At 40.4% G+C, this 21,563-nt stretch overlaps 2 protein-coding genes across 2 annotated transcripts in view; one reads left to right on the top strand and one right to left on the bottom strand.

Annotated features, from left to right (window-relative positions):
* The window catches only part of taf2 (TAF2 RNA polymerase II, TATA box binding protein (TBP)-associated factor), a 30,444-nt gene extending 19,995 nt beyond the window's left edge, over nucleotides 1–10,449 (bottom strand). The window contains exons 1-14 of the mRNA XM_044206922.1: nucleotides 10,345–10,449; nucleotides 9,835–10,026; nucleotides 9,519–9,573; nucleotides 8,919–9,079; nucleotides 7,697–7,815; nucleotides 7,282–7,423; nucleotides 6,713–6,944; nucleotides 4,512–4,696; nucleotides 4,245–4,358; nucleotides 2,529–2,628; nucleotides 1,330–1,415; nucleotides 1,076–1,211; nucleotides 811–965; nucleotides 223–337 (exon numbers count right to left, since the gene is read on the bottom strand). Of these exons, the coding sequence (XP_044062857.1) occupies nucleotides 223–337; nucleotides 811–965; nucleotides 1,076–1,211; nucleotides 1,330–1,415; nucleotides 2,529–2,628; nucleotides 4,245–4,358; nucleotides 4,512–4,696; nucleotides 6,713–6,944; nucleotides 7,282–7,423; nucleotides 7,697–7,815; nucleotides 8,919–9,079; nucleotides 9,519–9,573; nucleotides 9,835–9,884 (1,650 nt within the window). The 5' untranslated portion in view covers nucleotides 9,885–10,026; nucleotides 10,345–10,449. The remainder of the gene's footprint in view (nucleotides 1–222; nucleotides 338–810; nucleotides 966–1,075; nucleotides 1,212–1,329; nucleotides 1,416–2,528; nucleotides 2,629–4,244; nucleotides 4,359–4,511; nucleotides 4,697–6,712; nucleotides 6,945–7,281; nucleotides 7,424–7,696; nucleotides 7,816–8,918; nucleotides 9,080–9,518; nucleotides 9,574–9,834; nucleotides 10,027–10,344) is intronic.
* Nucleotides 10,450–18,912: 8,463 nt separating this feature from the next.
* LOC122881134 (homeodomain-interacting protein kinase 2-like) lies at nucleotides 18,913–21,343 on the top strand. Its single transcript, XM_044206928.1, has one exon. It carries the CDS (start codon nucleotides 18,940–18,942, stop codon nucleotides 21,067–21,069), a length of 2,130 nt encoding a protein of 709 aa, XP_044062863.1. The 5' UTR covers nucleotides 18,913–18,939; the 3' UTR covers nucleotides 21,070–21,343.
* The last annotated feature ends 220 nt before the right edge of the window (nucleotides 21,344–21,563 follow it).

Genomic DNA, 21,563 nt, shown 5'->3' with positions numbered 1-21,563 from the left:
ACACAAACTCAAAATGGTCACTGATTTTCAGTGAACTAATCCATTCATTAACTAATATTGTAAGCAATCTTTGACACACATACTACGTTTGTGGCCAGCTGTATAGCTTGATTTTAATTTGAAATTCTCATTTGAACCTGTGCATTGCTGTAAAAAAAAACAACCAACTTCTACAAATGGACTTTCATCTGCTCATTCCACATGCTGTATCTCAAAGCTCACCACATATTTTTGAGTTCCAGATGATGTGTAGTCCTGACGGATCTCCAGCTCTAGCACGTTCCTCTTCCTGTTGAAGGCAAAACTGCCAAAGAATTTCACCACACCACTCTGGTCTCTGAGTATGAAAAGTTAAGACTAAAAACATATGCAGATAACCAAGAACAGCTGGGGAAAAATAACCAGTGGGAAGAGAAGGTTTCAGCAAAGGGTGGTGGCCAGTTACTAAAATATTGCAATGATGCTTTATAAGGCTTTACTAAGTTTCTGTTCAATTCAAGTGCAAATCAACTGGTGAAAATCTCCTTTCAGATGAATAAATTGGTTAGGATTTTTTTAAAGTAATCTGGGCTCTGCCTACTTTTAGTTGTATTTCAAACAGGTGTTTCCATTTCATAACATAAGCTGAAGCGGTTCCCAAGTCAGTGGAATCGAGCTGCAAGGCTGCAGAAAACCCTGCCAAGAGCTTTATTTTGAAAGATGACTTAATGTCTAACATGCATAAGCATTTAATCTCTATTGCTCCCAACTGTGTAAGGCCCTACAGTGCAACCACTTCATTAATCACCACAAACTGAGATAAAAGGATACACCCATTGTTTGATGAGGGGGCCTATGTCTTTGCCAGAGACATTGGAGATGGATTTGAGGAAGGCGTGAGTAGACAGAAGCATCTGACTCCACATCTGACTCTGGTACTTCTGGGATGAGGCAGTACTGGCCAGGCTCAGAAGCTTGTTGAAAACCTACAGCGGACAGCAGAAAACAAATAATTCAAATGAAGACTAAACCAGTTTCTGTTATGAAACCAATTTTGACAATTACAGAGGCAGAAGACAAGAAAATGCTGGTTAACCTGCAGCATGAACTCCATGCTGATCCTGTTTTCTATCAGCCTCATCACCAGGTGGGCCTTACACTGGAACATCTTGTAGTACTCCCAGGACAATGTGTGTGGGTGCTTGATGGAGAAGTGAAGGTGGGGCGTTGGACTGAAGAAAAAAACGTTTGGTCAGTGTGTCATGCAGTTATGATCCAGAAAATGACTTATGTAAAACTTAACTACTGTAATTGATGCGTAGGGATTCTAACTGAAACTGAACGTATTACTTGTCCTTCTCTTTGCCTCCAATGAAGGTAGGGTGCAACAGAACCCCTCCCATCTTTAGTTCATATTCCACAATCTTGTCCAACTCCTGGAAACAACAGAATAACATTTATTAACATAAGAAGCTCAGGAAAAAATGTAAATCATTTCTAGGGCTGCAAATAACAATTCTTTTCGTTATCCACTTTTTTCGATCAGTCGATTACTCATTTAGTCTACGACATGTAGGGCTGATAATAATCTGCCGATTATTTTCAACCAACAGTCCAAAACCAAAAAATATTCAGTTTACAATTAGATACCAAGGAAAAGAAGCAAAAAATGACTAAAAGGTTAACTGATTATCATCGATCAAATAATCGATTCATCGACTTATTGCAACAACTCAAAGAATAGTGAAACAATACCCATCACAGCTTTCTGGAACCCAAGGTGACGTCTTCAAATGTCCAAAACCCAAAGATATTCAATTTACAATGATACATGGGAAAAGCAGTAAATCTTCTCATTTGAGAAGCTGGAACCATAGATGTCTGACAATTTCTGACTATTTGTACCTGAAAAATGACAAATGATTCATCAGTTATCAACATAATTTCCAATTATTTTTCTGCCAATCAACTAATGGATTGACCAACTAATCGTTCCAGCTCTAATCATTTGTAAGAATACCTAGTGCCACCAATTCTGAGACCACTCAATCATTGTGGACTAGCTCACAGTTTTCCCTTAGCATTCATTAAAGGGAGATCTTCCTGGGAAAAACTTGCATATGGGAATTTTCTGCCGCGTTTTACAGTGGAGCCCCCCCCCCGCCAGAAAAAAAGAGCTTAATAATGTGATGATGTCCTAACATCATAGGACATTCTTACATATTTTATGAAAGATGAAGATTTATTATGGTTCAGGGAAAACGAGCAGTGAAGCAACTGTTTAAACCAACATCTAGTAACTACATAGATAATAAGATGAGAAGCATCAGCATAGAGTCAGTTTAGCATGTGACTGACTGATTGATTACATGACACGTAACAGTATCAGGAAAAAAGAAAATCTCAGTTTTTTTGAGAAAGTAACAACTAATAGTAACAAAAAAACTCACTGCAGCACGGCAGGAGTTGGGCTGCTATTAGCACCTCGGCTAACCAGTTTCTTGGGGAAACCTTGTAAGTGCTATGACAGTTGAAACAAAAACTGTTACCTCTTTGATCCAGTGCCGGTACTCATTGACTCCAAAGGTCTTCTTTAGGTAGAGGCCGTAGATGTAGCCTGAGATTCCCTTCAACACCCACTCATCAGCCCTTTAGAAGTAACAACATATCATGTCACTGCAGCCACAGCAAACAAAATACAAATCATTACAAAATATTAATGAATTCATCAAAGGTGAGTTAATTCCCTTCAGGGTTTATGGTATATGTGCAGCCTTTTCTTGAATCATTCAGAATGAAAAGAAGCAAACAAACTGATGTTTGACTCCATGATTTTTAAGTGAATTCACACTTTCCAGAGCCTCTTTTTGGCATGTGATTTATGGCAAACGATGAGTGTGTAGCCATTTAACAACTGGGCCAGAATAAATCATACTGATCATTGTTCCTCCTCTTTCTCCTTTAGTGTGGTGTGAAGTGAAGGTACATGCAGTTACGAGAGCAAACATCTTGAAACGGAGTTTGATGATGAAACCCTGTTAGTTTGACCTTTTCAATCCCTGTTGCCCACACTGTTTTGTGCTCTTTGAAAGTGGAAATCCTTTTTAAAGCATTTAAGGCGACACTTGTGTTGAGTTTTACCCTTGCTGTATTTCTAGGAAGAAACTTGGCATGGCAACACATCTCTCATAAATCTATCAGCCTGGATTTATTTGCTTGTAAAAACAGAGACACAATGTCCAATCCAATGTCTTGTTTTTCTAAAGCTCATAACCAACTTCACTATTTGTCAATACAGTTTTATAGGTTTGGAATTAAGCAGTTTCTCTTTTTCTTCTGCCTTCTCTTTTATATGTCTGACAGGCTGCTGAGCACGGCCTGTTTTCAATTACAGGCCCCAGTTAACCCCCACTCTGATTAATTGCTAGCAGGCAGTGCCACGCTTTGCTAAAATCAAAGAGATCTGACTTTCCTGAGGCCTTTTCTTACACAACAGCAGCCAGCTCAACAACATCAGCAAACCGGGGCCCCACGTGTGATGTGTGTTTAGAGGTCAGCGAGGAGAGAAGAGGAGAGGAATGGAGAATGAGAGGAGGTAAAGGAAGGACATGCAAGCATTTCTCTCTACAGCACTAGCAGCACTAGAGAGAAGTCCTGCTGATGGGCCTCTTAACACAAGCAAGCCCCCCTGGATTATTCCCTCAGTCTCTCAAACCCTCCGACTGGCCAAGTTGCCAAGCAGTGACACAGTGATCCATCATGTTGGCCAATACAGGCCAGTGCTGGCCCCACTTCTAACGCCTAGTACTGACAAAATAGCTTAGCTCTGTTGTAAATCTCAAATCACCTTTGAAAATGTCTGTAGAATTTTGATGTGATTTTAATCCATCCAGAAACAGCAAGCACTTATTTCAGGGTCATTAGCTCTTCAATAAATCATCTTTCAGGCATGAGATGTTGTAAATGTCACCATCTCAGACCCAGTGAGCCACTGTTGGACACCACTGCAATGTTTTTATTGATGTAACAAGCTCTATGTTTTGGTTTGCAGCTTTGTTTTTGTTTTATTATTATTATTGTTTTAAAGTGTGTTTCTTGGCAGATGCAGAAAAATACATCCACATAGTGCATAGATACTCTCTTGACTGACACTGTGATTTAGCCAATGAGAAATGAGCCTTCAAATGAGCTCGAAACGGCATATCTGTCTGTGTGGCTTAGACTTCCTGTCTCAGACTTGACAGCCTCACTGTGTTGAGTCTCACCATGACATCCTGGAGATGAAACAGCCAAAGAACTGCTGAGCCAAGGCCTGGGCCAGACAGCGGCGTGTCAGCGGGGTCTGGTCTATGATCATGGCGCTGTGGAGCAGGTTGGTACTGAAAAACAGAGCCAACAACTGAAGAAAATACTGCAAGTTCTCTATAGCTGGGAATGTCTTGCACACACAAAAACATGTTTGCACAAATGTACTAGTCTTATCCTTACCCAAAAAGACAGGAAGTCAGGCACACACTATATCTCATGCTTACCTGAAGATGCTCATGGAAGCAAAGGTGGACACTTGTACATAGGCCTCGTCCACAAACACAGTCTTGAAACAGGAATAAGGGTAGCGGCATGTCAGGATCTCCTCGTAGAACTCAAAAATCTCATGTAGGTAAGACATGGAGTGTTTAAGCAGCGGCAGTAGCTGTGGCAGGCAGAAATGGGTCACCTGAGAGGGCACAGGACAGAGCACAATGTTATAGTTATTAGTTTGTGTATATCAAAATGTCAGAAAGTAAAAAGTGAAAAATGTCCATAGAAAAGGCTTAAAGTTCAAACCAAAGGATATTCAATTAAGACAAGCGCTCTGGTGAGAGCACAATGGTAATACTAACGTCTGTTCTGTTTAATATAATGACAGTTACCATAAAAGAATACCAAAGATGTCCCTTTGTATTTCTTTACTGCATTTACTACTATTACTTACACATTACATAGGCAGGGTGTCCATACAACACCTCTTAGCACACTGAATTCATAAAATAAAGTGGTTAGTGAGTTATTAAGCTTATTTGACTACTACTATTTATAGTTATTTGGGCTGTTTTATCATTTTAACAGGCCTTTGTAATGAAGGAAACCTGAACTTCAATACTGCCACCTGGTGTTTAGGGACATCTAGTGGTCATTAGTAGGAAATACAAGGATGGACAAATTACTACTACCTTACAACAGACCTGTAGTTAATAACTATTTGATCAATCTCCTAATGTGTTTTAATGTTTAAAAACATTAAAAACATTGTTGAGATAATGTTTTACAGATGGCTGTAGTTTGTAGTGTGGTTAAGCAATTATCCCGGTAAATATTATTATAGTTGAGACTTTCTACATGTTTCTCACTGTTAGACCAGTGGGTTGGCAGCAACTATCTGGTCTCTTTGTACCTGTGAAAGTTACTATATATGTTGCCTTGAAGAGTGACTCATAAAAGTCATGCTTGTCAGACGTCTATCAGTCGCCCTTCAGGGTTGCAACTAATGATTATATTCAGAACTGATTAATGTCTAACAAAAATGGTGCGAATTGCCCATCAAAAAGTCCCAGAACCAAAATGTTTGTTTTGCCTGCCCGAAACAGTGATATAAAAGATCCTCACATTTGAGAATCTGGAAGCAGAGAATGTGTAGCATTTTTGCTTAATTAATAACTTAAATTGATTTATACTTTCCTTTCACTCAGTGAATCATCTAATCGTGTCAGCGCTGACTCACTCACTGAGAAGGACTTTTTAAACGTAACAGAAGCCAGTCGCAGTGTTATATTTAACCAATCCTAAGAGTTCTTTACATGATGTGAGTTGCTGCTACAAACATTGCTGTTTTAGACGCACAAGTGTTGTTTGATTTGTTGCGCTGATTTTCTGGCTCCTGTTGCTCTGTCTGTTATTAGAGACACAGTGAAATGAAACTCTTTCCAAGTTCTAAGTTATCTCTTCTTACATGCTAAATATCTGTCAAAGAACTGTTTTTGAGTATTTATAGAGTGCAATCCCTCGCTTTTCTTTTTGTGTAAAACATTTTTATCATAAATTTATCCAATCAAATGTGATTTGGGGTGACTAGTTAACCCCGCCCATCACATAAAACCGCACTTGACCAGTAGCTCGTGCGTAGCTAGCAGAGCAATATCATAGCAGGTGTATGTGTTTGGATATCAGTCAGCAAAAACTTTGTTTACATTTCCAAAGAATGTGGTTGAGATCTAATTTGTTCATTCTCCTTCCTTTCCTTCTCCTCCTGATCTAACAAGGCAAGTGAGGGAGGTGTATGTGGAGGCCAACAGTTCTACAGCGCTATATCTCTCTACAGCTCTATATCACACCTCTTGGCTAAGCCACGCCCATTTTTTCACAATCCAATCAAATTTCAAGGAATTGATTTAAATCCCTCTTGTAACTAAACTTCGTTTCACTCGGGAATGCGTCCCACAACAGAAGACAAAAGCGCTCTAACTTCTGTTTCACTGTAACGAACACTGTTATAACATTAACCAGAACGCCTAAATGTTGCTGTGCTCACTGTTTGATTTCCTGTCAGTAAAATCAGACGTTTCAGAAAAGGAATTAAACCATTATACCTTGTTGCTGGTCAAAAAATAATTAATATAGACATCAAAAATAATGATATTCAGTTCCTTTTCCAACATCCCAGACTACATGCAGAAAGTTCAGCATTTAAACCCACCTCATGCATGTAGGGATCTACGAGGATTTCAAAGGGCCCCACAGCCAAGGAGATGTTGGGGGCAGCAGTGGGGATGGGGAGGACATAGTGAAAAGTCTTCTTCCTCATATCATGGGTGTAGATGGTCTCCACCAGATCGCCACAGGACACCGCCACCATGGAAGCATCCACGGTGAACTCCAGCTTCCACGTACAGAGCTCTGAGTAGGAGTCCACACAGGGGAACCAGAATCTAGGACGGACACAGATGATGAGCCTTGAGCACAGGCACATAAATGAATGCACTGTCACCCGCTATCGTGGGGTTTAATGATAGACTGGGATAGCCAGCTATAAGTGTGACTCTGCACAACAGCATAGGAAATGAAAAGAAAAAGAGTAAATAGGTTTAAGAGTTGTTACATGATAACAGACTACAAGTAGGATACTTGTGTATGTAATTAAGACAACAAAAGTTTGAGAATTTAACTAATCTAGGACTTGAAAGAATCACATTTTGTGCATTTCCACGATGCATTTACCAACTAAAGCAAACTAGTGTAAATCAGGGTTAGTCATTGTTTCTAGACCTGGTGGAGTTCTGGTATCCAAAGGAGAACACATGAGCTCCTCTCTCTGCCATGCTGCCTTCCACATCAGGAACAACAAAGTGGAGACCTCCTTTTGGCTGGTCCAGGGAAAATTCAATGTACACCTTTAAAACTTTCAAATCTGGAGACACAAAACAGAGAAACATTGGTGTATCACTCATTACTGACAGTTCCATTCCTGTCAATAATCCATAAGTAGAAAACGTTTCACTTATTCTAAGAAAATTGGGTAATCCACCTCATGTGACCGTTCAAGCTATCAGGCAAGGACAGTAGATTATGTTAGTCTTGGATTAGCTAAGAACACTCTGCACCTCTGTATTATACTTAGTAAATGATGAAATCATTCTGTGTGAATTTCTAATTTTCAGTGGTCTTTTTGCCACTGTCTTACCATCTCCTTGTTTCCAGAGTTCAGAGGGAACTTTGATGACCAGTTCCCCATGTCCTGCATCAGGGTCCACAGCACTCACTGCTGCTGTGTAGGCACTGGAGAAATAGTTGAGGTTCCTCCTACGTACACACACATAAAACATTTACACAAAATGATCATATTGCCAACATACAGTTCCTCTTTAAGCAGACAGACAATGATACTGATAATAACATTCCCAGCCCTAGTGAAATGTTAGACAACTACTAAATTTGAGGAGATAAATGAAAATAATTTTTTTCCAATACCTTTTCTACTTACTCAATACTAGATGTGAGTTTCTTACCCTACGCCTCACCATCACAACCAAATGTATTTCCAATTTTCTCAAAGCTAACCTGGTAAGCAGGATATCTATAATATTATTTTAAGTAGATATCAGTAATTTAGAGTCAGAAATTCAACAGAAGTAGATCTTTTGACACAACTGAGATTTGGTAAATTTTCTGGAAATTCAAATCGTTTACAGATAAAATAACCAGATGGCTATGTCGGGGTTTTTCTTTGCTAATCCAGTCAATGAAATACTCAGCAAATCAAAATTCATCACATTGATGCAAAAATCCTGTAAATCCAATACTGTCATAAGGAAGTCAATTTCACTGATTTGCACCATTGCCAAAATGTCCTAATACAACTAGAGTTATTAAAGGGAGATAAACCTTGGTAGAAATAGTACAGATTGATCTCAGACGGCTTACAAATGTATAGCGTCTCACATATATATCATTATATTGGCCGTGTTTACAGTCACGTGCATTTCCGAAGCTGCTGGGAGATTTAGATGGTAAAAAAAAAACCTGAATAACAAGAAGACAATATTAACACCATTCAAGCATTATTTTGGCTCGATGGCTTGATTTGGGTTTGATGCCTTGGAGCTGACGAGGCAGAAATATTAAGGCATTTTATTTGGTACTATAAATTGGCAAAAAAACGCAATTGTTTATTGTCTTATTTAATTACTTTTAGATGATGTATTCAGCCTTTGACGCAAATATACAACTAGCTAATGTTTGCTGGCAAGTACACGGTGATGATTTGACAGATCTAACGCAACACAATAGGATTTTGTTTGTAGTTAATTAGAAGCCTGTGGCACAAATTACAAGCTATGATGTCATAACTCCAGATTATACTAAAATGCGCATCCAAGATGAGGACAGCGCACAGATATACTCACTGCTTCGACTCATGGTGGCACACCTCCAGTGTGGGGTCATTGTAAATGAATGGGGCTTCGAGTTCATTGACTCGGACCCTGTAGATGCGGCACTGTTTACTGTTAAGCTTGATCCTGTTCAGGTTGACCACTGTCGGGAAAATGGTCAGCTCAACATAGCCCTAAGGGACGCAAAAGAGACAATGAAGTTGGTGAAAATGGACTACAATTGTCATCTGTAGCTCCAGTGATTTTCATCGTCTGGATTAGAACCCCAAGATGAGCTGCATAAAAGGGTTTGTTTACCCAAAAATGTTCCAAACACAAGTGTCTGTGCTGGCTTAATCACAGCAGCACAGTCTTTCCACGTCCTTGTGACTTACATTTACTGTAACACAGTGACAGGCTGAAGTCTGACACACTGAATCATTAGACTCATCATGTAATAAACATGTAGTAAGTTTTTAATAAAGTAATTATATGTTAATGCAATTAGTAATTCTGGTTTGAATGACTTAGTATTAGCGCGTTTGTCTGTCTAACCCCAGCAGAATGACTGAACAAATTAGAGCGGAGAGCCATTCCAGATATGTTTAGTTATACTGTAACTGCTGTACTCACAATGACAGACTTCCTCTGGAAGTTGATGTTGTTGATGCACACCACCTGGTGGGTCGTGAACGCAATGACAAGAATGATAATGTCAATATGTGATGTAAATCTGAGCTATGAACTTAACTCCATACTCCCTCTCATTAAGTAAGCAGAGACATTTTTCAAACTGGTTTTGTACTTTAAGTAACGTTGCTGTCTGTACTCTATGTAAGTCTTAATCATTTTATGATAACGTTAACTTTGCTTTACTATGGAACACGACAGTAAACCATTTCATTCATTTCACGCTAACAAGGACACAATAATACAAAAAAATACTTATAATTTAAAGGGGCGCGGACTCTCGAATCCTTTATCCTTCTTCCTGTTCATCCTCGCTTCTTGCTGTTGTGTCTTGGCTGAAGTTTCAACAAGCCATAGCAGCACTGCTCCGTGATGTTTCCTTCTCAACAGCCGCGTTGGGCTAACGTTACTTTGCTAGCTCAAGATGCCGCAAGCTCGTGCATTTGCCAGACTGCAAAAAGTAAATAAAAAGTACAGCGACAACAACAAAAACGTTATATGTAACGGTGATAACGAGGGTCGGCGTCAAATGCAGCAACTGTACTGTCCTATCCTCTCTGTAATGATAGCTTTATCTTCGGCTTGTAGCCTCCGGAGACTGCTGTACAGTGTTTTTATTGCAACCACAGTGGACGTGTGCATAAATATAAGTCGGCCATGACTAGCAGTCGGTATTGTAAAAAAAAAAAGAACAGGTCCATATAATAACTGCTGCAGTCCCAGTGCATCAAAACATTCAAATATACCCTCTCTATCCCGCTGCTCATACCATTGTGACCGCGGTTGTAGAGTGTTCAGCCATTTTGTTAGTAACCTTTGACCTCCCGCGTAAAAATTACATTTGTTTTTATATCTAGAGGCAATTGCTGAAATTCACATCTCATATATATATATATATATATATATATATATATATTACAATTAACATATAACTGTTTTTAAAACAAATGCATGTCTAATTAAATAGAGTACACGTCTTTGCTACGTCAGATCGGGGCGTAGACAAATGCTGCCGCCACGTGCACGAGCTCCGCGGGAGCGCGCCCAACACAAGCCAACTTTACGGGACTTTTCATTGATGTCTAAAACGCCGACATACTGTTCAGTGTTACAGTGCAGTCTTGTCGAATGGTGCGCCTTCCCCAAAGTATGTGGACACACGAGAATCTAATGGTTTTACCAGCACTTTTTAGGCGTCTTTGGCTTGACGGTGTGAATTTAAAAGGTAACACCAGTGTTGGCTCTAAAACAAGCGAGTGCATCTGAGTTCGTTCAAACATAATTTATCCACACTGAAATATACATTGGGATTGATCACACGAAAAAAACGAAAAGGGGACATCAACAACATCCTTCCGAAAAGACCTGAGGGCTTGAATTTAGATTTTGATCTTAAACCTTTTTATAGTTTGAATAAACATTTTTTCCCCAAAGTATGATTAACAGATCCTACTCTGCTTTTACATACTTTGACATAAATATGTTTTGATCGTCCCTCTCAAGAGTTAATATCTATTGATGTAACTTTCTTCTATTTGTACTCTTCCCTTTGTATGTGTTGATTTTCCTGTGTAGGCATCAATACAATTTGTGGCCCACTGAAAACATATTTAGGCTACTGTTTTCTACTTTTCTATGTATTTTCCTATATAGACGTTTGCTTCTTTTGGACGATTTAAGTATTTCATGCTATATATTTGATTATATATATATATATATATATATATATATATATATATATATATATATATATATATATATATATATATATATATATATATATATATATATATTTGATATGATGGATTTAATGCGTGCATAATATTTAGCTTGATGTTTTTGCCCTCTTCATAGAGACATGCTTTGTCCCCTATATGGGAGTATCAGACAGTTTTGTCCAGCTGTGCTCTGATTGGTCCAGTCTGAGAGTGGAAGTCATGCAGATCACAACCACCTGAGTGCTGAATGTGTTTGTGTTTGTCTATATATTGCTTGTTCTGCGTTGTAATGGTTATTCGACAATAGCCACATTTACATCCGAATCAGAAATACTTTATTGATCCCCGAGGGGAAACTCTTTTGTTACAGCTGCTCACTGTCACATCAGTGCACACAGGAATAGAAGTACTAAGCAAATCAGAATATAATACACTATAATACAGGTCAGATAAATTAAGTACAAAGTGGATATAAGTATAAAATTAAAATAAGTGTAAAGTACAAAGTGGATTTACCGGTTGATGAAAAATGGAGCCTTATATTCCGATTATAAACGGTTTAAAAGCCCAAACAGAATAAAAATGCCCCATATAGACACCTCAGTCAGAATAAACAGGTCCAAACCAATTGAAATTTCAATCTGTTGCATAGGGTTAGGTTAAACCTTTTCATAAACTGATCAAAATAAAATTTTTCTATGTAAACGATTAACCTGATTACTGTCTGTCGGCATTGTGTTTCACAGAGCGATGGCGGCAGTCTGAAGATGCTCTCTCGGTGGCGGTTGAGCACGACTGCTCCGTGAGTGGATCAGAGGTAGGCAGTTGGGCAGAAATGGATAATGATGAAGGGAGAGATGAAGAGTATGAGGGGGAAATGAGAGGATGGATGAATGAAAAACGAGGCAAAGGGAATAAAAGAATAAGAAATGACAATGATGAGAGATCTTAAAGTAAGGAAAAAGGGCATGAGCAAGTCCAGAGGGAAAGACCTGAGAAATGTATTGTCATAATAAGGTTTAATGAAAAAACATGAAGAAAGTCAACCCATTTATGCTAACAACAACTCTGGCAAGTAAGATAGGGGAGGTACTATATGCGAAGGTCCTTAATAATGGCAATCTGTTGGTGAGATGACTTGAAAGAGCACTCAGACTAAAAGAGATAGGAAACATAAGGTGTCGAGCACAGGGAGGGTGGGAGCACGAAATGGTGGCAGTGTGCCAAAGAAGGTATTCCTGGGTTTTGTGAGTTACCCAGTGAGGGTGTATGAGCCAAAGCCACTGAGGTGCTAATTGTCAACGGTTTGGACACACAGCCAAAAACTGTAAAGAGAAGAGGAGATGTGCTAGATGTGGAGGCGACCACGAGTATGGGAAGTGGAACAGGGGTGCAGCCGAAATGCTGTAACTGTGGAGGAGCGCATAATGTGATTTACTGGGTGTGAGATTATGAGGCGAGAGAATAAAATCCAAAAAGTAAGAGTGGAAAGAAGGATCACTTATGCAGAAGCTGTAAGAGTGTCAAGAGAACAGAACAATGCTACTAATGAACAAGGAGCAACGGGGGTTCGAGAGCTACAACAAAGATCAAGTGACTGGATTTATGTGGACAAAAGGGCTTTAGTAACATTCATTGCAGGAGTGATTAACAGTACAGCTGAAGTAAAGTCAAAAAATGATAAGGATATACAGTGATAAGGAAAGATAGAAATCATGGGGGAGGAGGAGGTTGTTGGGTTGTGGGGGTTATAATAAACTATTACAATCCATGCAAAATGTTGGACTTGGATAGCCTACAAAGGATACAAGGGCAAAACAGACATAAAGTAATATGCTGCAGATTTTAATGCTCACGGAGTAAAAATAGGAAGAATAGAAAACTGGTACCATGTTGGGCAGACGATTGCCGTCAGGCTGTAAGAAACCGGAGCATTCAGACAAGTTAAAAGAACCCATAACATGCAACATTTGATTCAGTAAGAGGGAAAGTTGGAGAATGTTTTGCAACAAAATAGGAAGAACAACACCTGTGGGAGAGGTATGGGGAATGATAAAGAGGATGGGAGGAGACAGAAGGGAATGGGAGTATCCAGTTATGACATCTGAGGAGTAAACGGCAGTCTCCAATAGGGATAGGCCAGAGATCATGACCAAGTCATTTGCAAAAATACATAGTTCAGAAAATGTATCAGAATAAGGGAAAGAACAATGAGTCAGCATCCAGGTGTGTAAGACAGGAGGGAAGAAGCGGATGATATAATTGATGAAGCATTTCCTTTGGCAGAGAGGGTGAGAGCAACAAACAGATCAAGACCAAGCTCTCCAGGGGAAGATCAGGTATGCTATGTTATGCTAAAGCATCTAGGGGAAGGAGCGCTATCGAAGTTGCTGCAGCTTTATAAGAGTGTAGGAGGAGGGAAGATTACCAAGTGCATGCAAGGAAGCAGTAGTGATTCAGATAAGAAAACCTGGCAAAGATCCATCTTAACCCACTAGTTATAGGCCAATAGCACTAACATCAAATCTATGCAAGATAATGGAAAGGATGATAACAGAAAGGTTGTCGTATAAGCTTGAGAAGAGAGGAATTCTGGCAAGTTATCAGAGTGGTTTTAGGAAAGGAAGGAATACTATGGACTCAGTGATAAGGCTGAAATAAGAAAGGCCCAGGCAAATAAAGTGTCAGCAATTGCAGTGTTTTTTTACATAGAAAAAGCATACGACATGATGTGGACGGAAGGATTGTTAATTAAGCTGCACAAGATGGGTGTTGGTGGGAGAGTTTTTAACTGGGTAAAGGATTTTCTGTTTGGAAGAAAAATCTAAGTACGGATTGGGTCAGACTTGTCAAGTCAGTACATGGTTGGAAATGGCACACCTCAAGGCAGTGTGATAAGCCCGCTACTTTTCATCATTATGATCAATGACGGCTTCTCAAAGGTACCTGTAGATATAGGTAGGTCACTGTTTGCGGATTTGATTCACGGTTAATATGGGCAGACTGCATCAGGAGAACAGAAGGAAAATGTAAAAAAGTAATCAATGTGATTGCAAGTGACAAGTTGCTCATCGTTGAAAAGAATGTATGTGGCTTTAATAAGCTCTGTGTTGAATTATGGCAGTGTCGGGTACGGATCAGCAGCCAGCTCTCTGGATGTGATTCAGGCACAGGCATTGAGAGTGTGCAGTGGGGCTTTTAAAACATCGGCAGTACCTGCCCTACAGGTAGACATGGGAGAAATGCCGTTGGAATTAAGAAGGATGTAACTGATGGCAAACTACTGGGCTAATTTGCAGGGACACAATGATTCTCATCCCACAAAAGGAGTGTTGCAGGAGTGCTGAGGAACAGGAGGAATCAGAGGGATAACTTTGGCCGAGTAGGGAATGACACAAGCCCTTCAGTAGTTTATCCTGTGGTGGCTCCATGGATGCGTATTTGGCCTGAAATAGACTGGTATTTGTTAGAGGTAAAAAGGAAAGAAAAAGATCAAATTGATTTGGTAAGTGCTTTCAACTACCATGTAATGAAAGAGTATAGTGATTTTATACAGATTTAGACAGATGGTGCTAAGAAACCTGAGACAAGAGTGACAGGATTTGGAATCAACAGGAGAACATCCGTTATGTTAGGGGTTCACACAGTGGAGATGTTGGCAGTGTTGGTTGCACTACGGTGGGTGGAAAAAACTAGACATGATAAGGTGTTGATACGCTCAGATTCATCCTCAGCCCTAGCAAGTTTAAGGTCTTTCCGTTCAAACAGCCGTCAAGATATACGTCACAAGAATAGCACATCAGGGAGGTCAGGTAAAACGTCTGTGGGTTCCAGCGCTTGTAGGGGTGAGGGGATATGAGAGGGTGGATGAGTTAGCAAAGAGGGCTTTAAAGAAAGGAAATATAGAAATGCAAATTAGTATCAGTAAAGCAGAGGTTAAATGTTTAATCTGGGAAAAACGAATCAATTATGGCAAGAAAGGTGGGACAGAGAGGGGAAAGGGGGACATCTAAATTCAACAAAGTGTCAAAGTTACTAGGGTAGGTAGTGGACACAGGAGAGAGGAAACAAAACGCTGAAGATGGCAGGAAACAGCAGACAGGCGTGTGTGAGGGATGTCAGGAGGAGGAGACAGTGGAGCGTGTAGTTCTGAGCTGTAGGGGGTATGGGGCACAGAGAGAGATGATGAGGAATAATCTGAGAGAGTTAGGGCTGCAGGAATTCACGTTAAAAGAATTACGGAGCATGGGTGAGAGAGCACAGGTCAGGGTACTGTTAGCTTTTCAAAGGGGCACAGGGGTTTTAATAGGATATGATGGAAAAACAGGAATAGGGTGCTAGGGCGGCTGACATGGATAGCATGGAGGATAAAATGTAGTTCAGGGTGTGTGTGCGTTTTTTTCTTCTCATTTTATTTGATTTTGAAGGGATTTAGATCCTAAGTTTATTGTCTGTTCCACACTCGGAATGGAGCAGAAGGTGGCGGTAATGCACCAATAAGCTGGATGCCAACTGCCGGAAAACAAGAAGAAGGAGAAGAATGTGTTTCATACATGATCTGGCAACTTGGGTGAAGTCAGACAAACATCCAAAACTTGGATCCGTGTATTCATAATAAAGTTGGAGGGCCATGCAAATTACGGGCGAGTTTCCCGGGCGAAACAACAAAACGGGAGAGCGCCGGGAGATGGCCTTGAAATACGGGAGAAACCCTGACTTTCAATAATGTGTAAAGCTTTTTCTGTCTGGAATTGCCTCGCACTCATGGGTCTCACATGCAGTAAATACCCCAGTGGTGTGTGTTAGGGTTCCAATGCATTTTTTTTTTGTGAATGGGGAGTGTTCAAGCTAAAACAGGGTGTTAAGTTATGATGCTAGGTAGCTATATTTGTGTTAGCTGCAGTGTGGTAGGTACCATATATATCTGTCCTTAAAGCTTTGAGAAGAAAAAAGAGCCTGTACTGTCTGAGGAAAACCACAAAGAAAAACCACATCCGCTTGCTGAGGCCAGCTGACTTCCCTGTAGCCCACTGATTGAGTCAACCATCTTGTCTGCAGCCAGGAGTTCAGCCTACCTGCAGAAGTGCCCATCCCTCGCAGGAGCGTGCACAACGAAAAAACTACTAACTACCACTAATATTTTAATAATTTTTTATTATATTAAGTATAAGGCAAGTTGCTGCGTAACAAACATATCTTCACTTTCAGGTTCATTCATGATTATGGTTGTTGTGCAGTCTATAGTTTATGAACACAGGAGTGTTCAGAATAGTGTTTCCTTGGTGTGATTAGGCTCAAATTTGCAAGGTGATCTTCTCAAATAATAGCTGTAATTCCACAGGTGAACTCTTTAGTTTCCTTGTTAAATGGATTTTTAAGCATTATGTGTCAATATCACATTAAACCAAAGTCACCCTAAATAAAATATGTGGTGGTGACACAGTTTCATTCCTTGGTCTCCAAACAGGTGGATTTGGGCCTCCCTCAGGCCTTATTCTCACCCTCTCCCGCCCTGATTTAAAATATTATTGGTAATAAGAAGATTAGTGATCGCCTTTTATAAAATGATTTACCTTGTTTTTTCCTCTGCTTCTCTGACATGAACTGCTCACTCCAACTCCTCAACCCCTTCAATTTCTCTAAAGGTGTAATCAGCTCTTAATTTAAAAATAAAGGGGAATGCTTTTCTCTGCAGCTACAAAATCAGTTCTGCAGAGTAATGCACAGGAAAGTTTAATGGAAAATCTACATTTCCATGGCACTACTGTTCAGTACTGCCACCATGCGGACACAGAGCATGTTGCCAAACTACCAAGTGACGTCATCTTTGTCCTGGATCGTGTGCTCCAAAACTGCCACAGGAGATAGAAATCTGAGCCAGCACAACTTAAGAGTTGTCTAATGCACACCTGGTGAACAGGAGCGTAGGGAAATGAAATTAAGTTACATGGCTGCTGCAACATGTTACCAAACCCATACAGTTCACACAGGAGACAACCAGGATCAGTGGAGCAACTTGAACTTGATCAGTCCATCTATAACGTTGTCTGATGATCTTGGATTAACCTTTTAGTCAGTGAGGGACAATTCAACAGCCATTTACTACATGATCAGTATGTATCTCTCCTAGTGTATTCAGGTCTCTCTCGCAAAAGAAATCTTGAGATTTGATAAGACTACCTGATTAAATAAGGCTATACTGTATATATCTGTCCCTCTACTGGGTAGAAGGACAGTTTAAATTCCCTATGTATTGATATTGATATGTATTCATACCTCTATTACTGCTGTGCAATATCCTCCGTCTCCTTATAATCCTTTATAAGCTAAATTTAACTTGACAGTTCATGCACTATTACCTTATACCATATTATTATTATCATCAACCAGTAAACCCACTTTGTACTTCACACTTATTTTAATTTTATACTTATACCCACTTGGTACTTAATTTATCTGACCTGTATTATAGTGTAATATATGACAGTGAGCTGCTGTAGCAAAAGAAAGAATCAGATCAAAAGATCAATAGAGTATTTCTGATTCGGATTCTGATACTGCCACCATGCGGACACACAAGGAACTAAAAAACACAGTGGAAGCATCTTTGGCCTTGATCAGTGCTCCTAATGTCCCATAAGAGAAAGGATTTTGAGTCTTAATTAAACAAGGAAGCAAATTTTCCGGGGAAAATGTAGTTTACCAATGAGAGCCTGAACTGATACGGTTAGCTTAAATTTCTAGTTCCTGTCCCATTTTTTCACAATTGAGAATGACGGGAGTCTTGATTCTGAAAACAGTGTCCAGATGACTACAACTGAAACCTTTTCTACGATAGCCTGAACTGATGGCTTGCTAAGCTGTGACACAGGAATGGCAGAAAGCAGTATAGCAGTAGGAGTGGTATGACAGCAGTGTAGTGGAAGTATAGTTGGAGTCGCAGCAAATATCTTAAATTACAGAACAAAAGTCAGTGAAGTGCCTAATTGGTGCACTCAGTGGTTGCTAAGGTGCTCCTGATGGCCTAAATGGGGTAACATTGTTTTTAGTAGGTAATAGTAATTATACAGTTACAGTTTATTGATTATTTTGATGTTTTATTATTATTACAAGAATTATTTTTGCCAAAGAGAGACAGAGAGGTTGACATAAATCGGAGGCATGTATAACACAAACTACTGGAACCGCTTCCCTCCTCTTGAAGAGTAAATCTGGGTTATCTGCTCACCTGGTTGTGAACTTCATGCAGTCTGTTGCTGCATACGTGCGATCACGTTTAACAGGCTAAAAAACAAGAATGACTACAATTAGACGTTCAAGTGTTCAAAACCGAGGATACAACCTGAAAGTGGATTTGAGCGGGATAAGATAATTGTCGCTTAAACAATAAAACATATTTAGCCTCATTTGTGAATTATTTGAATTATATCATTCAGCTTTTATTCCACTTGTCACTTTACACTGCGCTTTGGAAAGAGAGTTATGGGACACGCTGGTCTCAAAATTCACCTTGCTCTAATTTTAACAAGTGTTCCACACCTCTTTGCACCAAAACATGGCAGACATTTTTTTAATCAGGTGCGACCTTTTGTTTTGGTCAGGATCAAAGCAAAACAGCGAGGTCCTGACATCACATTCTAAACGTGATGTCAGGATTTTGTGACTTTGAAGTCAGGTGTACTGTTTTGGTCATCAAAGATCAAAGCCAAACAGGCAAGCTGAACGTTCTAAATGTGACATCACTTCCCAAAGTTCTTGGGACTGCTTTTACTTATGCTCCTCAGAACTGGTTAGTACCAAAAGAGAGTTGGAAAGGTGAATACCAATTGCACTCGATTTCAATGGAAACCTATAGCGTAAAACAGACCTCAACATCAACACTTGCTACCGGAGAGAGGGGAACTTTTCCGATAGAAGAATCAGACGTTCTGTCTGGTAAATCAAGCAAGTACCAGATAGAGAAGTTCCTGGGGGAGGGGAGTTTTGGAAAAGTGGCCCAGTGCATAAAATTAGACACCAAAGAGAAGATGGCCGTGAAGATTGTGCGGCAAGACATTTCCTGGGCTGGTAAAAAAGAGGTGGCCATGCTTAAAAAACTCAGGAAGCTTGACCAAGAAAAGAACAACTTGGTCAGATTAAAGGAGCACTTTATGCACAGAGGACACGTTTGTCTGGCATTTGAAATGCTGGACATAAATCTATATGACATGATGAAAGCAAGGTCCTTCAAGATGCGTTTGTGTGAGATTAGAATTATCACTCGACAGATGCTGGATGCTCTGAACGCCCTCAAGAGCATAGGTCTGGCACATACAGACATCAAGCCAGACAATATAATGCTTGTAAATCATCAGTTGCAGCCCTTCAAACTGAAACTGATTGATTTTGGTTTGGCCTCTGTGGTTTCCACAATGTGGCGTGGCGTCATCATTCAGCCCCTTGGTTACAGGGCCCCAGAGGTCCTGTTGGGCCTCCCACTGAATGAGGCCGTCGATATGTGGGCGCTTGGCTGCGTTTTGGCCTTCATGTACCTGGGCCAGCACCTGTATCCACTACAGTGTGAATATGAGGTCATGAGAGTCATCGTGCAGATGCACGGTCAGCCCGATGATCACCTGCTAAACTCTGGAATTAGTACCCGGGACTACTTCAGCAAGAACCAACCATCCCTCAGTCCTTCATGGAGGCTGAATACACGAGCTGAATACAAGCTCGCAACAGGCTCCATGACCAAACATTGTAAGGGCGTTTTTGACATGTTTACATGTCTTGATGACATGGCGAAGACCAAAAAAGGAGTGGAGGATGCCACTGATTATGAAGACACACAGGCCTTTTTAGACCTCCTCAAACAGATGCTGCATGTGGATCCTGAAAAAAGAATCACCCCCAGCGAAGCTTTAGAGCACCATTTTATCACGATGAAACACCCTTGTATTGGCACTTACAACGATTCTTATGTGACATCACCCCGTTTGACCACGAAAGACTGCCGACTGGAGCAGTCATCCAAGTACTTTGAAACCACCGAAGTGATAAGTTGGAATGGAGCATCCATTACTAGCTTAGATGACACACTTTCAGTTGATGAAGAAACCACTGCTGGCAATAATGACGAACCACCAGGCACAGCTCGCTTAGATGAAACCGCCGCTGCTGGCCCAACTTACAGAACCCCAGCCACAGCTGACAGGACCGCTGCTGGCAATAATGATGACCCACTTTCAGTTGATGAAGAAACCGCTGCTGGCAATAATGATGGACCACCAGCCACAACTCGCTTAGATGAAACCGCCGCTGCTGGCCCAACTTACAGAACCCCAGCCACAGCTGACAGGACCGCTGCTGGCAATAATGATGACCCACTTTCAGTTGATGAAGAAACCGCTGCTGGCAATAATGATGAACCACCAGGCACAGCTCGCTTAGATGAAACCGCCGCTGCTGGCCCAAATTACAGAACCCCAGCCACAGCTGGCAGGACCGCTGCTGGCAATAATGATGACCCACCAGGCACAGCTGGGTTAGATGACGCCAATGCTGCTGGGACCGACGAGAAACCTCCTGGCACAACTAAAGCATCTTCACCTGCCTCTGTTATTCATAATTCATATGAGGTCAACGCTAACGGCAATGAAGGAACCACACACTTTGTTGAAATCAAAAGCCGGAAGAAGTGGCTCAAGAGGATCCAGCGATTCTTCTCTAGGATGATCAAGTCTATAAGTTGCTGCAGTGTAGATGTTGCTGAACAAAGACACACCACATTTGAATGAAGACATATCATGGGCGGCACAGCGGTGCAGTGGTTAGCACTGTCATCGCACAGCAGGAAGGTTTTGGGTTGTAACCTGCTTTTCTGTTCTCCCCGTGTCTGCGTGGGTTTACTCCGGGGGCTCCGGTTTCCTCCCACTGACACAAGACACGGAGGTTAGGTTAACTGACAATAAATGCACAGTAAACAAGATAATGATAATGTAAGTACACACAAGTCACAATGATAATTGATTGATTAATGGATGGAATAAAACATTGAATTGAAATAAAATCAAATAAAAAAAATATAATCATAAAAAAGCTTGAATGTTGTCATTAATAGGCCTACTAAAAAAATCCATATTTAGTTCATGACATTAAATTAAAAGCTAAGTCTAATTTTGGTCAATATTCACATTCAGGTTGGTACTATATATCCTTATACTGTAAATTAAAATCTTCTGAATGGTTGGCTGCACCACAGACTGTGTCAGCAATGGTTTCTTTTAATCAT

This window comes from Siniperca chuatsi, linkage group LG9 (genome assembly GCF_020085105.1).
Source record: "Siniperca chuatsi isolate FFG_IHB_CAS linkage group LG9, ASM2008510v1, whole genome shotgun sequence".
Classification (NCBI taxonomy): domain Eukaryota; kingdom Metazoa; phylum Chordata; class Actinopteri; order Centrarchiformes; family Sinipercidae; genus Siniperca; species Siniperca chuatsi.
Note: the sequence above shows the minus strand (reverse complement) of the source record. Positions and strands in the feature narration are given on the sequence as shown.

Excerpts from the sequence above, each read along its gene's own strand:
- LOC122881134 (XM_044206928.1), top strand. The coding sequence starts at position 18,940 with ATGTCAGGATTTTGTGACTTTGAAGTCAGGTGTACTGTTTTGGTCATC.